At 40.0% G+C, this 18,634-nt stretch overlaps 1 protein-coding gene across 1 annotated transcript in view; it reads right to left on the minus strand.

Annotated features, from left to right (window-relative positions):
- Nucleotides 1–18,634, minus strand: part of FAM135B (family with sequence similarity 135 member B) — a gene marked incomplete at both ends in the record, with an annotated part of 71,847 nt that overhangs the window by 19,701 nt on the left and 33,512 nt on the right. The window contains 5 exons of the mRNA XM_083358187.1: nucleotides 763–917; nucleotides 2,973–3,046; nucleotides 4,471–4,626; nucleotides 11,696–11,745; nucleotides 15,015–15,168. Coding sequence (XP_083214313.1) covers nucleotides 763–917; nucleotides 2,973–3,046; nucleotides 4,471–4,626; nucleotides 11,696–11,745; nucleotides 15,015–15,168 — 589 coding nt within the window. The remainder of the gene's footprint in view (nucleotides 1–762; nucleotides 918–2,972; nucleotides 3,047–4,470; nucleotides 4,627–11,695; nucleotides 11,746–15,014; nucleotides 15,169–18,634) is intronic.

An 18,634-nucleotide genomic window follows, 5' to 3' on the forward strand; every position in this document is an offset into this window, starting at 1 on the left:
AGACTGGGATGTAGATAATTGCTTTTACTGTCAAACAGCTCCCACTCTTTAAAAAAAAATATCTTCCTGACATTAATTTGGAATCTGCTTTCCTGTGACATTGATCCACATCTGGACATCTCGAATGATTGAAAAGCTCTTGCTTTCTTTGGACGGTGCTTTCCTTTTGTAATCATGCACTAGTAAAGGTAAAGGTAAAGGTTCCCCCGCACATGCGTGCTAGTCATTTCCGACTCTAGGGGCCAGTGCTCATCTCCGTTTCAAAGCCGAAGAGCCAGCGTTTGTCCGAGGACGTATCCGTGGTCATGTGGCCGGCATGACTAGACGCCAAAGGCGCATGGAGTGCTGTTACCTTCCCACCAGAGTGGTCCCTATTTTTCTACTTGCATTTTTACGTGCTTTCGAACTGCTAGGTTGGCAGAAGCTGGGACGAGTAACAGGCGCTCACTCTGCTACGCGGCACTCGGGATTCAACCCGCCAAACTGCCGATCTTCTGATCGACAAGCTCAGCATCCTAACCCACTGAGCCACCGCGTCCCCCAATCATGCACTAGATTCCCTATATAAAGGTAGAACCAAGCACATCTCTCCATCATGCACACACAATCGGCTTTCTCACACGTGGCTTGACAATTCAGTCTCCCAAATAGCAGTTTTTGTAAATAACTGTAGCATTTCACAGTTCTGAGGGCCAGAACGGTACGTTCTGTGCTAACACTGAAAGCTCCCAGAAATGAAAAGCAATTCCTACCCTTGCCCACCTTGATAAGGGAAACCAACGTATCTGTCCTCGAAGATAATTGGCAGCGTGCTCCAGTCTCCATCAATGTCCAGGCATTCCACGGGGAGAGGTGGCATGTGGGTCAAATACTCAGAATACCGGACTTCTGTTGAAATCTGGCTATGATGCTGGATGCTGTTGGGAAGGAGATGGAGAAAATCATAATGTAGCTTTTCACCATCAACCTTATTATTATTTTTTCTTCTTCTTTTGGGGAGAGGGATATTTCCCCCTTCACCTGTTCATTTCCAACTAGTTTTCACTGATTCCACAATTTATTATTTTTGAAGGTGACAACAGTTCTATTGGAAGTTAAGAAATGAGTAGAGAGTAGCAAGGATGAAGTAAAGAGATGGGGGGGAGGAGAACTTCACACGTTCACTGGAAGCTCTACCATCTTCTCCACAGAATATGCATGATTTAGGAGACAATTGTAGGAGAAGAACAAGCAGAGCCTGGGGGGTGGAGTCAAGAGAAGACTTAGCCTAAAGTCATTACGTTGTCACAAACAGTTTAAGGCCAATCCCTCTTGAATTCCATTGAGCCTTATCTAGCGTCAATTTAGTGCTGACTTTTAGTAGAACAGATTCTTCTGTATAGGCATGAACAATAATTTATTTTTATTTTATTTTAATTCCATTTATATCCCGCCCTTCTCCGAAGATTCAGGGCGGCTTACAAGCTTAGCAGTAGCCTTCATTCTATGTATATGCCTGCTTATTAGGGCTTTCACCCACCCCCCAAGCGGCATTATTACAAAGTCAGCTTAATTGCCCCCAACAATCTGGGTCCTCATTTTACCTACCTCGGAAGGATGGAAGGCTGAGTCAACCTTGAGCCTGGTGGGATGCGAACCTGCACTAATTGCAGGCAGCTGGTGTTACTTAAGGAGGCATTAGCCCACTGCTCCACCATAAATCAGCTTATCTGGAGCTTAATGCAGTGGTGGGATTCACATAGCTGAACAACCAGTCCTCTGCATGGATGCAGGCCTGGGCCTCCGAGGCCTAGAACAAACTTCCAGAAGTGACATCCATGCAAATTCCTGTGGGCGGTTCTAGGCCTGGGACTTCTGGAAGCAGTGTGGGTTCAGCCGGTTCTCCAAACTCAGCAAAATTTAGCTACCAGTTCTGCCGAACCGGTGTGAACTGGCTGAAACCCACCACTGGCTAAATGCATGGTGCTGATTCTTCACATCTGATACAAATACTAAAGCAGAGATAAATAACACTTGGGTTCACTACATGTTGTGTTTAACGTTTTTGGAGTGGGATGAAGTGTGGGTTAAAATGATTTTTCACTTTGTTTTTTTTTTTTTATTCTTTAAATATTATGTCTATGGTAGGGCTTCTAGAACAATGTGGAAATCATTTCTACCCCAAATTGTAGAACATTTCAGGTTGAGCCTAGGGAGCTTCTGTGGAATTTTCTCTTTGTCTCCTCTTCAGTTTACTCTTATTAAATCAGGCCGAATAGGTGCCCATTGTGTAAATTTTTCCGAAAATTTTATCCCGTTAAACCCTCAATGAATCTTATATTATGGAATGCGGAGCTTGGTGGTGACTATCTCCAGAAAAAAAAGCCTTAGTGAAAAGAAGTACAAGTCTCTTTAGCGCCTCTCACTTTGATCCATCTTTCCAACAGATCTTCAAGGCGTCCCTCACCACTCCCCATCATTCCCTTATTTGCCCTCAACCATGAAGTGAAGATGGAAAGAGGAGAGAGTCAGATGTTCTGTGGAAGCTCTACCCTGAACCAGTGGTTCTCCCCTATGTGTAAAACCAAAATTAAATCAGTAGGGGCCTCCTCTGTTTCAAGAAAAGAGAAATGTTTGTAACTGAGGGTTGAAACAAGGGGGTCCTTGGTGCTCTCCGAGCTTGGTGATTTCAATCGTCACTAGGTAATAAAACATCTACAAGAAAACAACCAAGCTCAGAGAGTACAAAGGACCCGTTCTCTCTTGCACCAGTTCTTCCTTAGAAAAAATAAAGAACATTTATATTTGATATGGAGGATGAAGTGAAGGGGAGGAGGAGGGGAGGAGGAAGACAGGTGAAGGAGGAGGAGGAGAAGGAGGAGGAGGAGGAGGAGGAGGAGGAGGAGGAGGAGGAGGAGGAGGAGGAGGAGGAGGAGGAGAAGGAAAAGGAGAAGGAGATGAGATATGGAAAGAAGACACTGAAAATTACATACAGGCTCTCCTGGAAAGTTGTTGCCGCACATTTTTGATGTTCTGCGTAAAAGAAGGCCTCCGAAAATCTCTTTACCTAGTGGAGAAATATACAACAATGGATATCATCATCAAAGCAAGGTGTCCTGCCTCCTGCAACAAATCTGCCTAGAATCAGAGTCAAACACGCTTGTTCATTTTTGTAAGCTTCTTTCTTTTTTGTTCGGACAAGTGAATCTCAAAAGCTTGCTCTTCTTCTTTTTTTTTTTAACTAAACCCATATCGATATTCAGTGAAATATAAGCTATGAATGCTGGGGCTATTCCTAATTCAAAAACAGTTTAAAAGCAGCTTTGCAGACTCCCTGACAGTTAGAACAATCAGCCTGCAAAATGGCGTGCCTCCAGTGGTGGGATTCAAATAGGTGGACAACCGGTTCTCTGTGTGGATGCCGCTTCTGGAAGTCCATTCTGAGCCTGGGCAACAACAACAAAAAAATTAACTAACGGTTCTGCCGAAGTGGTGCGAACTGGCTGAATCCCACCACTGTTTGCCTCCAGAAGTTGTGGGTGCTCCATCACTGGAGGTGTTTAAGAAGTGATTGGACAACCATTTGTCTGGAATCATACAGGGTTTCCTGCCTGAGAAGAAGGTTGGACTAGAAGACCTACAAGATCTTTTCCAACTCTACTGTTGTGGTCTATTCTGTTCAAAAGTGTGCAAATCACATTAGTGTTTCTGTTGTGGGGCCATGATGCCTCCTCTCTTCCCACACAAACCAGCCTTTTTTTTCCTCACTACCCTCTTGCTACCTTCCTCGTGGTTTCCTCTGGTTATTGACATGCCTAAATTCTGCCTAATCTTTATTGACCTGCTTGCCAACGCTAAAAATAAAAGATTGCTATTGAGCTATTAGAAAAAGCAAAAAATAAATAAATTCTATTTTTGTTCCATTCCCTCATGAAAGTTATGTTCGTGGATTTTTTTTTCAGTCAGTCAAGAGAGCTACGATTCTTAAGAAAAGAGTCCTTGTGCCCCTCTGTCTTATTTTTAAAAATAAATAAATAAATAAAGTAACTTAGATAAATCCTGTTATTCTGATGGAATCAGTCTTTAACCCAACTTGAGTTCAAAACAATATTGAATAAATGAACCACATAGATGCTACGAAGGGTGAACATTTTGTCCCTTTTTTAAATTTTAAAAAAAACTAATTTGATGAAAGTTGTCACCCCTTTAAACTTTGCACAATTGAGTTTTTCTAGTTGACATTGAGACAATAGAACGGTTTCGGTTAAACAATGTATTTGATTGAGGGTAATGATTTGTTAACATTTTAATCAATGTTAATTATCAATAACAAAAGGAGCAAGGCTCTTATACAAGACACCCAAAGGAAATTGACTCTCAACTTTGCATCGTAAAGCAATCCCAAAGATAGCCTCCAAATTAACCCCTATACACTTCAACTGATTAAATATCACTTTCTAGGTTGGGCACATCAGTGTTCTGCAAGGTTACCCTTAGAGTGTGATGCTCTTGAACAAGGTACGTCGTGACATCAGGATGCAGGGTTACAATCGCCAAAAATTGGGTCCAGAGGGTCAGAAGGTGAGAGCAGAGCCATCCCAGGTCTTTGCTGATCTGCTCTGCTATCTTTTCTGAGTTATTCAGCATCTAGAAGGATGAAAGACAACATAAAGAACAGCTAGTGACAAAGATGTGACCAGCTCAGGATTCAAAAGGATCTTGACAGACTTGAACAATGGGCCCTATCCAGTGCTTTTTTTGTAAAAGAAAAAGGTGCCGGAAACTCACACGTGCCTTGCCCTACCCTACAAGGTTCTATCCAAAAAAGGTGCCGGAACTCCGTTCTGAGCGTTCTATGAGAAAAAAAGCCCTGGCCCTATCCAACAAAGTGAAATTGAATGTGGAGAAAAGAAAGGTTTTATTCCTAGGTGTTCTGTACCAGCCTGCTACCGGCCCTGCAGAAAAGGCAGGGACAACCCCTTTTACAAGAAGGCTAGAGGCTGGAATTACGCCTGCCAAATTTATTACTACAAAAACAAATGGAACAAGACAAACCAAGAAACAGGAGCTTTAAGAAACAGGAACTATCCAAGCGGTTGCCTTCAGCAAACCAACCCTCCCACACATTCCCCTTATATAGAGTTCAGGGCGTGGCTTCTCTCTGCCTCCTTCCGAGGAGCCCCATTGCCTTCCTCTGTTTACTCCTGCCTCCTGCGTCGGGCGTCCTTGAACAGGGCCAGCTGTGGGTCATCTTCATCCACGCTGTCAGGCTCACACAGCTGGGTCTCCGTGGTAACCAAGTGGGAGGGGCCTGGCTGAGGGCTCTCATCTGCAAGATCTTCAACCCCCTCAGCAAGGTCTTCAACACCCCCCTCCTCCTCTGAGTCGTCCGACCCAACTGCCGAACCCACAGGCTGACCCTGACACTAGGCAGGGGAAAAAACAACAACAACAAAGGCACAAGTACAGATTAGGAGAAACCTGGCTCCTAGCAGACGATCACTTGACCACGAGCCCGCAGTGTGCAGCACCAGCAGCAACCATTGAAAGCTAATACAATCCTTGGTTGTATAAACAGAAGCAGGGAATCAAAATCAGGTGAAGTATTAGTGCCGCTTTATAAACTCTTAGTAAGACCACACCTTACTACCGGAGGGAAGGAAAAGAACAAATGGATGGAAAGTAATCAAGAAGAGAAAGAAACCTGGAATTAAGGAGAACAATTAACCAACAATTACTGTTTTTCAGCCATATTTCACCTAATCTGTAATTCTCCATCTACTGCCCCATTTATTAAGAACATAACTTCGTCTTCTTTATTTGTTTGTTTGTTTTTCTTTCTTTGTTTTATTTATTTTGGTTTTTATTTATTTGTTTGTTTTTTATTAAGAGCATAACTTCTTACTTTGTTTATTTATTAGTTTTTTTTTTGTTTTATTGCTTATTTATTTATTGCCATTTATGTACCACATGCATGCAGCTTTTCACTCTATTCTCTTTGAAAATAAAACTTGCTTTGTCTCCGAATTTTCAGATACATACACTTCCCTGCTTCGTTTAAATTAAGACTAATTGCAAAGCTGCTGGGTACTTGGCTAACAAACAGAGCATTATTTGCACACAACAGGACAACAAGGTTGACTCAGCCTTCCATCCTTCCGAGGTAGGTAAAATGAGGACCCAGATTGTTGGGGGCAATAAGCTGACTTTGTAATAATGCCACTTGGGGGCCCCCAAAAGCCCTAATAAGCAGGCATATAGATAGAATGAAGGCTACTGCTAAGCTTGTAAGCCGCTCTGAGTCTTCAGAGAAGGGCGGGATATAAATGGAATTTTAAAAAAACAACAACAGGACAAACAGAGCTGTATTTGTAAATGTCTTCTAATATCTCCAGAAGCATTCATTATGTTTATCCATTACTAAACCATAAAATAACCAGAGGGCATCATAATTCTGTTCTGACATCTTGCTCCATGTACTATTATTTGTTAAGCATTTTATTTCTTTTAGCCCCACTTACTTCTGTCGTATGTTCAACAAATGTTTAATGTCATAGTTATGCAGAACATCCCATAAGTAAATCTATTCCCTTTATCGATCCCTTTTCTGAGAATCAACAAGAATTCTATTTTGAATAGAATAGAATAGAATAGAATAGAATAGAATAGAATAGAATAGAATAGAATAGAATAGAATAGAATAGAATAGAATAGAATAGAATAGAATAAGGAATAGAATAGAATAGGGAATAGTATAAGGAATAGAATAGAATAGAATAGAATAGAATAGAATAGAATAGAATAGAATAGAATAGAATAGAATAGAATAGAATAGAATAGAATAGAATAGAATAGAATAGAATAGAGCTGGAAGGGACCTTGGAGGTCTTCTAGTCCAGCCCCCCGCTTAAGCAGGAGAACCTACACCACGTCAGACAAGTGGCTGTCCAGTCTCTTCTTAAAAAATCTCCAGTGATGGTGCACCCACGATTTTTGGGGGTAGGCTGTTCCACTGGTTGATCGTCCTCACTGTCAGGAAGTTTCTCCTTAATTCCAGGTTGCTTCTCTCTTTCCAATCATTGTTTCTTCTCCTGCCTTCTGGTGCTTTGGAGAATAATGTGATCCCCTCATCTTTGTGGCAGCCCCTCAAATACTGGAACACTGCTCTCATGTCACCCCTGTTTCTTCTTTTCTTTAGACTAGCCAAACCCAAGTCCTGCAGCCGTTCTTCGTATGTTTTAGTCTCCAGGCCTTGGATCATCCTAGTCGCTCTTCTCTGAATTTTTTCCAAACTCTCAACAATAACTCAACAGATTTATTTATTTATTTTTTCTTCACATTCATTCATTTCTCATTCATTTTGCTCTGAAGAGGTTTGCAAAGCATAAAATCACACACACCCTTTCAAAATGTGGCTTATTGTCACAGTTTGTCAAAAAAAAAATTCCCAAATGTTTTTCCAGGTACACTTGACCAATTAATCTCTCTTTGGCTTTGGCTTCATTCTTGCTACTTTTCCCTTTGTCGGAGGACAAGGGGAAATCACTCATTTGTCAACTATTTCCTTCACACACCATAAACAAATTGCACAGCCACTCTAAGAACAACACGTGAATATTGGTAGGCCATCAAATCTTATTTTTTGGATATTGCAGTGCATGCAATTGTAACCATTTACAAATTAACCGCTAGATGGCGATGCACAATTCTGTAATATAAAGTATGATTATACAGCTAAATTCTCTCTATAATATATTAGGATTTTTATGAGGCCAAACTTTTTCTGCTAGGTCCAGAAAGATATTCTTCTTTATTCATACAGGCAGAGAGATCGACCTGACGGAATAGTGGCTTTATAACAAACCTAGATTTTTATTTTATTTTTTAAGAATGAAAAGCTGTTGCAGAATAAAACCACAGGATATAGTTCACTACAAATTCCTACTGTTTTTCCCCTCTAAGCACAGTGATCGTTACTAATAGCCTCAGATCAAATAATTAAAAATAAGTTCTCCTCAATAAAAGGAAATTGTAGCCCCAAACATTGTAGCCCTTTTCATAATAGTCTTCATGATAACATTCTTACACATGTATGTGCTCTAAAGTTTGGTCATAAGTCACGGTTTTCCATGCCACAGTAACTTCAAATGGAAAACCACAGATTTAAGACTAGATTGGAAGACTATCTGCATATTGCTGTGCAATCTCTCAACATGGAGCCAAATACAATTTCTATTTTTGTACACTTTTCTTTGATTAGGCATTGTGTTTGGAGAAATGGGCATAGAGCAGAGGTCCCCAACCTTTGGGGCACCAGGGACCACTTCTGTGGAGAAAGGTTTTTCCACGGACTGGAGGGGGCGTGGTTTTGCTGCTGCCTGCATCCCACGGATGGGGCTTTCCTTTTTTGTGCAGACCGGTTGCTGGGATGCCGTGGCCCGGTACCGGTCCACAGACCAGGGGTTGGGGACCCCTGGCATAGAGCATGCAAATAGACTAAACACTTGGTTATAAATAAAGGGTGGGCAACTAATTTTTATAAGGGGCCAGTGGAGAAGCTGGGACTGATATGGAGGGCTGAGCCAATGGGGCTGTGAAAATGCAAAAGCATGCATGCATGCAATTATGTAAATTGAAAAAAAAAATAGAAGTAATACAGGGACAGACAAAGGACCAGGTGGGGCCTTGAGGCTGTAAAATACCCAGGTCTGTTCTAAACTTTGCTTTTAAAAAGAGATTGGGCAACCATTTGTCTGGAATGGTATCCAACTCTGTTATTCTGTTCTGTTCTGTTTTGTTCTGTTCTAAATTCTGTCTACAGTTTTATTATTTAGACAAGGTATTTTACATTGGCCCATCATCTACCTCTTCAGTCCAGGAAGCACTGATGTCATCAGAACTATATCCTTGTTCTGGCTGCTATTATGTCATTAAAAGTTTTGTGATTCCCTACTTAGCTAGGGCCAGGAAGCAGAAATTTGCTTATTCCGCAAAATATTCCTGTGAAGCTCATAGAATCAAGGACAAATCATAGAATCAGGGACAATAAACATTCATTTTGCTTTCTTTTTTAATTTTTGAGAGAGAAAAAAAAAAGGTATTAGACTAGATAAAATATCTGAGTAATGTTTGTAGGTGACTACTCAGCCCAAACTCATGTAATACAACATGCAATACAAGATGATGGTGATGATGGTGATGATGATGATGATGATGACCACAATGAAGATGATAATGATGATGATGATGATGATGATGATGATGATGACGATGATGATGATGATGGTGATGATGGTGATGATGACAGTGAAAATAATGATGATGACCACAATGAAGATGATGATGATGGTGATGATAACAATGATGATGATGTTGGTGGTGATGATGGTGATGACAATGATGATGATGATGATAACATGATGATGACAATGATGATGATGATGACAATGATGATGATGGTGCTGGTAATGATATCAATGATGATGACAAAGATGATGATAATGATGAGACAATGATGATGATGATGATGACAATGATGACTATGACAATGATGATGCCAGTGTTGTTGATGATGATGATGATGACAATGATGATGATGATATGATAATGACAATGACAATGACAAAGATGATGATGATTACAATGATGATGATAATCATGAGAAGGATGATGATGATGATGATGATGATGATGATGATGACAATGATGATGATGATCACAATATAGAAAAAAGAATGATCAATCATCTTCACCCTCATCATCAAATTCCAAAGCCTTTCTTAGATGTTATAGAGTAGCCTTTCCAAGCTGGTCCCACTATCAAAATTGACTCCTAAGAATTATGGAAAACTTCCCAGCCTGTACGTTTCTGCTTTTGTACATTCCTTTTAGAAGGAATTCTTCACATAATTCTGACCTTATTCAGCTGTCCCACTTGTGGGAAAAATCAGCAACCAGCCAAAATATTGCTTCACTGATTAATTGAGTGAATTGGGTGGCATGGCAGGTGCAAAATATTTATGGAAGGTGGGAAAGAAATGTGCTATTCAATGTCTCCACACTTCCTCCATGGTTGTTCACAAGGCCTGTAGCTACAATAAGAGAACAGTGACTTAAAGTTCAGGGTCAAATTGGTGTAGAATAGATTCAGATAGACCACCCACATCCTAATCAAACATTCTTTCCCAGGAATATGCAGACTTTAAGAATAACAGAATAATAAAGGAGTTGGAAGGGACCTTGGAGGTCTTCTAGTCCAATCCCCTGCTCAAGCAAAAGATCCTATACAGTTTCAGATTAGTGGCTGTCCAGTCTCTTCTTAAAAGCCTCAAGTGATGGAACACCCAAAACATCTGAAGGCAACCTGTTCTGCTGTTAATTGTTCTCATTGTCAGAACATTTCTCCATAGTTCTAGGTTGATTCTCTCTTTGAACCATTGTTTCTCATCTTGCCTTCTGGTGCTTGGGAAAATAGACTGACCCCCACCCATTTCTTGGTGGCAACCCCTCAAATATTGGAAAACTGCTATCATGTTACTCTTAGTCCTTCTTTTTACTAGACTAGCCATGCCCAGTTCCTGCCACCATCCTTCACATATTTTAGCCTCCAGCCCAATCTTTGTTGCTCTTTTCTGCACTCTTTCCAGAGTCTCAACACTTTTTTATAATATGGTGACCAAACTGAATGCAGTACTCTAAATGTGGTCTTACTAAGGTTTTATAAAGCAGGACTAATACCTCACATGATCTTGATTATATCCCTATGTTAATCCAATCTATTATTGGGTTGGCTTTTTTTTACTGCTGGCTCATATTTAAATGATTGTCCACTAAAAATATCAGCCAGCAGTGAGTAGCTGTAGTAGGTCTTGGCGTATTCTGGTCTTTGCTTGCACAAGCACAAAGCCGAAGACACCAGCCTGAAGATGATGAGTGGGACCTCGTCGAAACGTCGCCAAGACGGAGGCTGAAATGATCATTTCGAACTTCTTATGTTCTCATCAGTCAGTCATAAGAACATAAGAAGTTTGAAATGATCATTTCAGCCTCCCTAAAATTCTTTATTAGCAATTTGAATAATTTACACAAATAATGAGCTGTCATAAGTTGTGACTATATCCTGTGGATAGCCTTGAGTTAGGCCAAACAGGAAAGAAAGAGTTAATTAGCAAGGCATATTCAAAAGACTTGACAAATATTTAACATATATATATATATATATATATATATATATATATATATATATATATATATATATATATATATATATATATATATATATATATATTTTCTGAGGTTTTCGTGGGTGCCTGTATGTGGATCCCCCCTCTGGCAGTTTAAAAAAGAGGAACAAACAGCCACATGCTTCTCCCAGAAGAAGGAAGCAGAAACCACTAGCCTGATGATGACGGATGGGATTCCGTCGAAACGTTGCGCCTACACCTTTAGTTCTACGCGGGGAAAAACCCGAAAAACCAAGGATCCATATATATATATATATAATAAAAAACCCCAGAAAACAAATACACACACACACACACACAAAAACAAAACAAAACAGAAATGAATAAAAGTAGGCTAAAATGAACGGATATAAATTTGTCTGTGCTAAAACTAAACCCTCCCCAAGTTTGTGTTAAAACTAATAGGATACACCTTATTGTATTTTTGCATTTGATGTTAACACTACTTCCCGGTGTTAGCCAAGTGGAAATACCTGCAACTCTTCAGAAAGTTGTGATAGCGTCTGTTCCACAGCAAGATCTTCTAAAAAAAAAAAAAAAAGAAGAATAGGAAGGTTTATTATCTGAGACAAAAACAATGAACAGAAACACAAGAAAGAGGTGGGGGGGAAACAGTCAAATCTTGGCAAAGCACAATTAGGGAATCAGAAAAACCATAAGATTCTTCACAAACAAAATTGTGCAAATGAGAAATTCATTCTCTCTCTCTCTCTCTCTCTCTCTCTCTCTCTCTCTCTCTCTCTCTCTCTCTCTCTCTCTCTCTCTCTCTTTTTCCAACAGCAAAGCAGATGCACTTGGCTGATCACAAAAGGTTAAGTGGGTTCTGACTTATTTAGTTAGAAACAAACAAATCCCAAGAGGGAAAAAAATAATAATAATAGCAAACTGCTTCCGTGTTGTTCCCAAGGAAACACAGAGAACAAAGAAAACTTGGTTTTGTGGGGAATCTTCATTTTTATCATTTGCTTAGATCAGGCGTCTTCAAACTTGGCATGCTGGCTGAGGAATTCTGGGAGTTGCAGTCCACAAGTCATAAAAGGGCCAAGTTCGAAGACCCCTGGCTTGAACTTTAAAAATTTGGTTATAAAATACACACTTAAGCAATACCATTGCACCTTAAAAGTGGATTTCCTGCTTTGAAATCAGAACACGGGAGAGAGAGGTAATCACCAAAGTTGAAATGCTTGATATTCAGATGACATACTTTGGTTTAGATCTGACAGCTTCTTAACAATTGCCAAATAAGATGTCAAAATGTTGTCTTTGAGAAATGCACAGCTCCCTGCATAAGTAAGAGTAGAACTGAAGGTCATTTTTCACAGGAACACTTACCTCCATTAATTGTTCTGCCTATAAACAATTGGGGAATGGTCCCAAAAGCTGAGCAGACATAAAATATCCTCCTTAACATATAATCTATAATCTCTTTACCTGATATCTCCTATTATCATAGATGCATTGATGCAGAGAAACTGTTTAGCCCAAGATAATAATTGAGGGCTTTGGTAATGGATTAATTTAATTTATTCAATTATTCACTTTCAAAGACTTGAGTACAACCACTTAAGTTAACAATGGTTGAGGCTGCCAGAAGAGCAAAATTCAGAACTTTGTATCTCCCTTGACATCCAAAGTGGTAAAAGAGAAGGTAGTGGAGGAGGAGGAGAAGAAGGAGAAGGAGGAGGAGAAGAAGGAGGAGAAGGAGGAAAAGGAGGAGGAGGAGAAGGAGAAGGAGGAGAAAGAGAAGGAGGAGAAGGAAGAGGAGAAGGAGGAGAAGGAGAAGGAGAAGGAAGAGGAGGAGGAGAAGGAGAAGGAGAAGGAGGAGAAGGAGAAGAAGGGGAAGGGGAAGGAGAAGAAGGAGGAGGAGAAGGAACAGAAGGAGAAGGAGGGGAAGGAGACGCTCACATGACCACAGGGATGCTGCAATGGTCATAAATGTGAAGAATGGTCATAAGTTACTTTTTTTACGGGGAATGCTCAAAATAGAATGAATGAGTTCCAAACCAGGGAAGGTCTGCCACCTTCAGCATTTTTTGTATTTAGAACAGGACAGAACAGAACAGAATAACAGAGTTGGAAGGGACCTCAGACAGTCCTACCTCCTTTTTCAGCCAATATGAGCCAGCATTGTGCGGCGGCAGCCAGAAAAGCTAATACAGTCCTTGGTTGTACTGTATAAACTGGGCATAGATCAAAATCACATGAAGTACTAGTGCCGCTTTATAAAGCCTTACTAAGGCCACACCTGGAATCCTGCATCCAGTTTTGGTCACCACGTTACAAAAAAGATATTGAGATTTAGGAAAAAGTGCAAAGAAGAAGAATTAAGAAGATTAAAGGCCTGGAGATTAAAATATTTTTTAAAACAAACAAACAAACAATAACCCAGTTATAGGATTTGAGTTTGGCTAGTCTAGAGGAAAAAAAAGGACTAGGGTGGGACATGATAGCAGTATTCCAGTATTTGAGAGGCTGTTACAAAGAGAAGGGGCCAGCTTATTTTCCAAAGCACCAGAGGGCACGACAAGAAACAATGCATGGAAATTAATCAAGGAGAGAAGCAACCTGGAATTAAGGAGAAACTTCCTGACAGTGAGGACAATCAACCAGTGGAACAGCTTAACCCCAGAAATCATGGCTGCTCCATCACTGGAGGTTTTTAAGAAGAGACTGGACATTCACCTGTCTGAGAAGGTATAGGTTCTCCTGCTGGAGCAGGGGACTGGGCTAGAAGACTTCCAAGGTCCCTTCCAGATTCTATTCTATTCTATTCTATTCTATTCTATTCTATTCTATTCTATTCTATTCTATTCTATTCTATTCTATTCTATTCTATTCTATTCTATTCTATTCTATTCTATTCTATTCCATTCCATTCCATTCCATTCCATTCCATTCCATTCCATTCCATTCCATTCCATTCCATTCCATTCCATTCCATTCCATTCCATTCTATTCTATTCTATTCTATTCTATTCCATTCCATTCCATTCCATTCCATTCCATTCCATTCCATTCCATTCCATTCCATTCCATTCCATTCTATTCTATTCCATTCCATTCCATTCCATTCCATTCCATTCCATTCCATTCCATTCCATTCCATTCCATTCCATTCCATTCCATTCCATTCTATTCTATTCTATTCTATTCTATTCTATTCTATTCCATTCCATTCCATTCCATTCCATTCCATTCCATTCCATTCCATTCCATTCCATTCCATTCCATTCTATTCTATTCTATTCTATTCCATTCCATTCCATTCCATTCCATTCCATTCCATTCCATTCCATTCCATTCCATTCCATTCCATTCCATTCCATTCCATTCTATTCTATTCTATTCTATTCTATTCTATTCTATTCTATTCCATTCCATTCCATTCCATTCCATTCCATTCCATTCCATTCCATTCCATTCCATTCCATTCCATTCCATTCCATTCCATTCCATTCCATTCCATTCCATTCCATTCCATTCCATTCCATTCTATTCTATTCTATTCTATTCTATTCTATTCTATTCTATTCTATTCTATTCTATTCTATTCTAATCCAGCTTTGCTCATGCTGTAACCACTTGACTTTAGCAAAAGTGAACCTTTCACTTCAAAAATGGAGTCAAGGGTTTTTCTTTCCTAAACTCCCAAGCTGGGACAAGCCTGACACTGAGCTAAAAGATGTGCCCTGGGCAAGTTGGTGGAGGAGTGTAACTGTCCTTGTGTTGACCTTTGCCTGAGACATACTGTAGATGGTGTGTATTGTTCTCAATTCACAACCCTCCACGTACCTAACTTCAGCTGTGGCAAACCGGGAATCTCCTTTGCAATGGCAGCATAGTAGCCCCGAAGTCCTCTGTGGGCACTGAGGAGCAGGAGGCAGAGGTCTTGATGCCACTTGTGGGCATGTTGCCTGCAGTTTTCTGATGGCACATAGCAGCTGCCCTGCAGAAGACAGGAAAGACAGAGAAGGGTCATCAAATCTGCCTAAATTGCCATCCCTTGAATTAAGCGGGAAAGAAGGAAGGAAGGAAGGAAGGAAGGAAGGAAGGAAGGAAGGAAGGAAGGAAGGAAGGAAGGGAGAGAGAGACAGAAAGAAAGAAAGACAGAAAGAAAGAAAGAAAGAAAGAGAGAGAGAGAGAGAGAGAGAGAGAGAGAGAGAGAGAGAAAGAAAGAAAGAAAGAAAGAAAGAAAGAAAGAAAGAAAGAAAGAAAGAAAGAAAGAAAGAAAGAAAGAACCTTTATTGTCAAAATACAACATGTATACATTGAGATTAGCTGAGCCTCCCTTCTTGTCCCCCCGCACAACTCAAAGTGACAACAAACCCAACATCTTGTTACACCATGTGAGCTAACTGCACAACACACCGGCCTCGCAAGTCAATCATACATAAAGTTATGTCCCATTCAGGAACCTGACAACCCACGGATAGAAGCTGTTCTTCAGCCTGTTGGTACGGCTGGCTATACTCCTGTATCTCCTACCGGATGGTAGGAGAGTAAAGAGAGTAAAGAAAGAAAGAGGGAGGGAGGCAGAGAGAGAGAGAGAGGGGGGGAGAGGGAGAGGGAGAGGGAGGGAGAGAGAAAGAAGAAAGAAAGAAAGAAAGAAAGAGAAAGAAAGAAAGAAAGAAAGAAAGAAAGAAAGAAAGAAAGAAAGAAAGAAAGAAAGAAAGAAAGAAAGAAAGAAAGAAAGAAGAGGGACGGAAGGAAGGAAGGAAGGAAGGAAGGAAGGAAGGAAGGAAGGAAGGAAGGAAGGAAGGAAGGAAAGAAAGAAAGAAAGAAAGAAAGAAAGAAAGAAAGAAAGAAAGAAAGAAAGAAAGAAAGAAAGAAAGAAAGAAATCTCAGGATATCATATCCCAGAGAGAATTAAATCTTTTTTCCAGTGGTTTCTCCTGAAATGTGGCACAAAAAACCTTGCAAGCCAGAGTTTTGCAGCATCCCAAAATTTTAATGAATATATTTTATCATTTTCATCGCTGTTCCTTATGCTACTCTTCCTTTCAGTTATATGGAAGTTCATTACAAAATTTAGCACTGTGGCTTGTAACAGAAAAACCAAGATGTGGAAATGTCATAAATCACTTACTCTTCATGAGAGCATTTTTTTTCCAAAAAAAAAAAAAAACTATTGAAAGAAATAATTAGGGACCACACTCATTATATTTGTTTTAGGAGAATAAAGTATCATTGCTCAAGGAACAGCCGTTGGGGCTTTAAGGACTCTTTCTGAAGTGTCATGGCTTTGGAAGTGAGAGATGGAGGGAGGAAATGATGAACATAGATAGATAATAGATGGATGGATGGATGGATGGATGGATATAAAGATAGATAGATAATTTAATTTAATTTAATTTAATTTAATTTAATTTAATTTAATTTAATTTAATTTAATTTAATTTAATTTAATTTAATTTAATTTAATTTAATTTAATTAGATTTATATACCGCCCTTTCCCAAAGGACTCAGGGCGGTTTACAGGGTATTTAAAATCAAGCAATACAAAATACAAAAGTTAAAAACAATTTAAAAAGATTAAATTATCCCTTAAAATAAAAACCCCAGTTAAAGATTCTCAGCCTGGGCCGGAGAGCTCAAAGAGCCAGGTCTTCAGGTTCCGGCAGAATGAACTAAGGTCAGGGGCGGTCCTAAGCTCCATGGGCAGCTGGTTCCAAAGGGCAGGCGCACCCACTGAGAAGGCCCTATCCCTGGGTGTCGTCCGCCGGCAATCTCTTACCGGCGGCACCCTGAGAAGACCCTCCCTGTGGGAGCGCACTGGACGAAGGGAGCTTGATGCTGGCAGGAGATAGATAGATAGATAGATAGATAGATAGATAGATAGATAGATAGATAGATAGTGGATGGATAGATAGATAGATAGATAGATAGATAGATAGATAGATAGATAGATAGATAGATAGATAATGGATGGATGGATAGATAGATAGATAGATAGATAGATAGATAGATAGATAGATAGATAGATAGATAATGGATAGATAGATAGATAGATAGATAGATAGATAGATAGATAGATAGATAGAGATAGATAGATAGATAGATAGATAGATAGATAGATAGATAGATAGATAGATAGATAGATAGATAGATAGACGGATGGACAGACAGAAAGACAGACAGACAGATATAGACAGGCAGGCAGGCAGGCAGGCAGGCAGGCAGGCAGGCAGGCAGACAAATTAACTTTGAGAGTTTCTAACTTCCTAAGCCCAAATATCAGGAAATGTGTCGGACTTCAAGACTTCCTCCTTATTCTTTCCAGCCAGAAATAAAATGCGTGAAAGCTTTTCTGTTCCTTTCCATCCTTGTCCACTTTTCTAGCTTATTTTCTTATTTTCAAGCAGCCAGACGGCGGAAGACTTCTAAAAGGAACGTGTCAAGTTGTTTCCCAAAGCTTATCAATCTCCCAATCTGTATTAACAGAAGCTGGTTGGGGAAAAAAAAGATTGGCCAGATGCTAAAGACTCAATCAATGATTGTTTTAAATTAAATTGGTCTGCTGCATTTGTTCATCACAGCACTTTTTTTTCCTTTTTTGGGGGTTTTGATGAAAAACCGTAATCTAAATAGTTAACAAGCATTTAACACATATCTCCCTTGCTTCTCAGCTAACAAAGTGAGATAGAGCTTGTGGCCTAGAGGTTAAAACAACTGCCTAATGTGCAATCAGCCCAGGTTCGAATCTCAGAAGGGTATGGCTGACTAATGAAAACAAATAAGTTTGAAATGCATATCAGTCTCCCTTTAATTCTTTGTTAGCAATCTAAAAAAAATACACAAATATGAGTTGTCACTGTTGTGACTACTGCCTGTGGATGGCCTTCGGTTAGGAAATATGTAAGAAGTGCATAATCTTCCATCACCTTAAGATGTGGGTCAATGACTGCACTCCAGAAGTAGACTAGTAGGCCACGGTCTGCTTATTTCAGGATGATTTCAGGAAGGAAATTAACTTCTTAAGCCAATTAATGAGTGGAATGGCTGGTTTTCAGAAGTAGTGGGTGCTTCAGTACTAGAGAGTCATTTGTCCAGCATGGTATAGGGCAGGGGTCTTCAAACTTGGCTCTTTTATGACTGGTGGACTTCAACTCCCAAAACTCCTCAACCAGGCACACTGGCTGAGGAATTCTGGGAGTTGAAGTCCATCAGTCATAAAAGGGCCAAGTTTGAAGACCCCTGGTATAGGGTCTACTGCTCAAGCAGGGGGTTGGATTAGAAGACCTTCAAAGTCCCTTCCAATTCCAGAAGTGCAGAAATAAGCAAACTCGGGCAGTTCAAAGGTATAGATAGATAGGGGTGTGTGTGAAAGCCCTAATAAGCAGGCATATACATAGAATGAAGGCTACTGCTAAGCTTGTAAGCCGCCCTGAGTCTTCGGAGAAGGGCGGGATAT

Source organism: Vipera ursinii, assembly GCF_947247035.1.
Source record: "Vipera ursinii genome assembly, chromosome: 3".
NCBI classification, from domain to species: Eukaryota; Metazoa; Chordata; class Lepidosauria; order Squamata; family Viperidae; genus Vipera; species Vipera ursinii.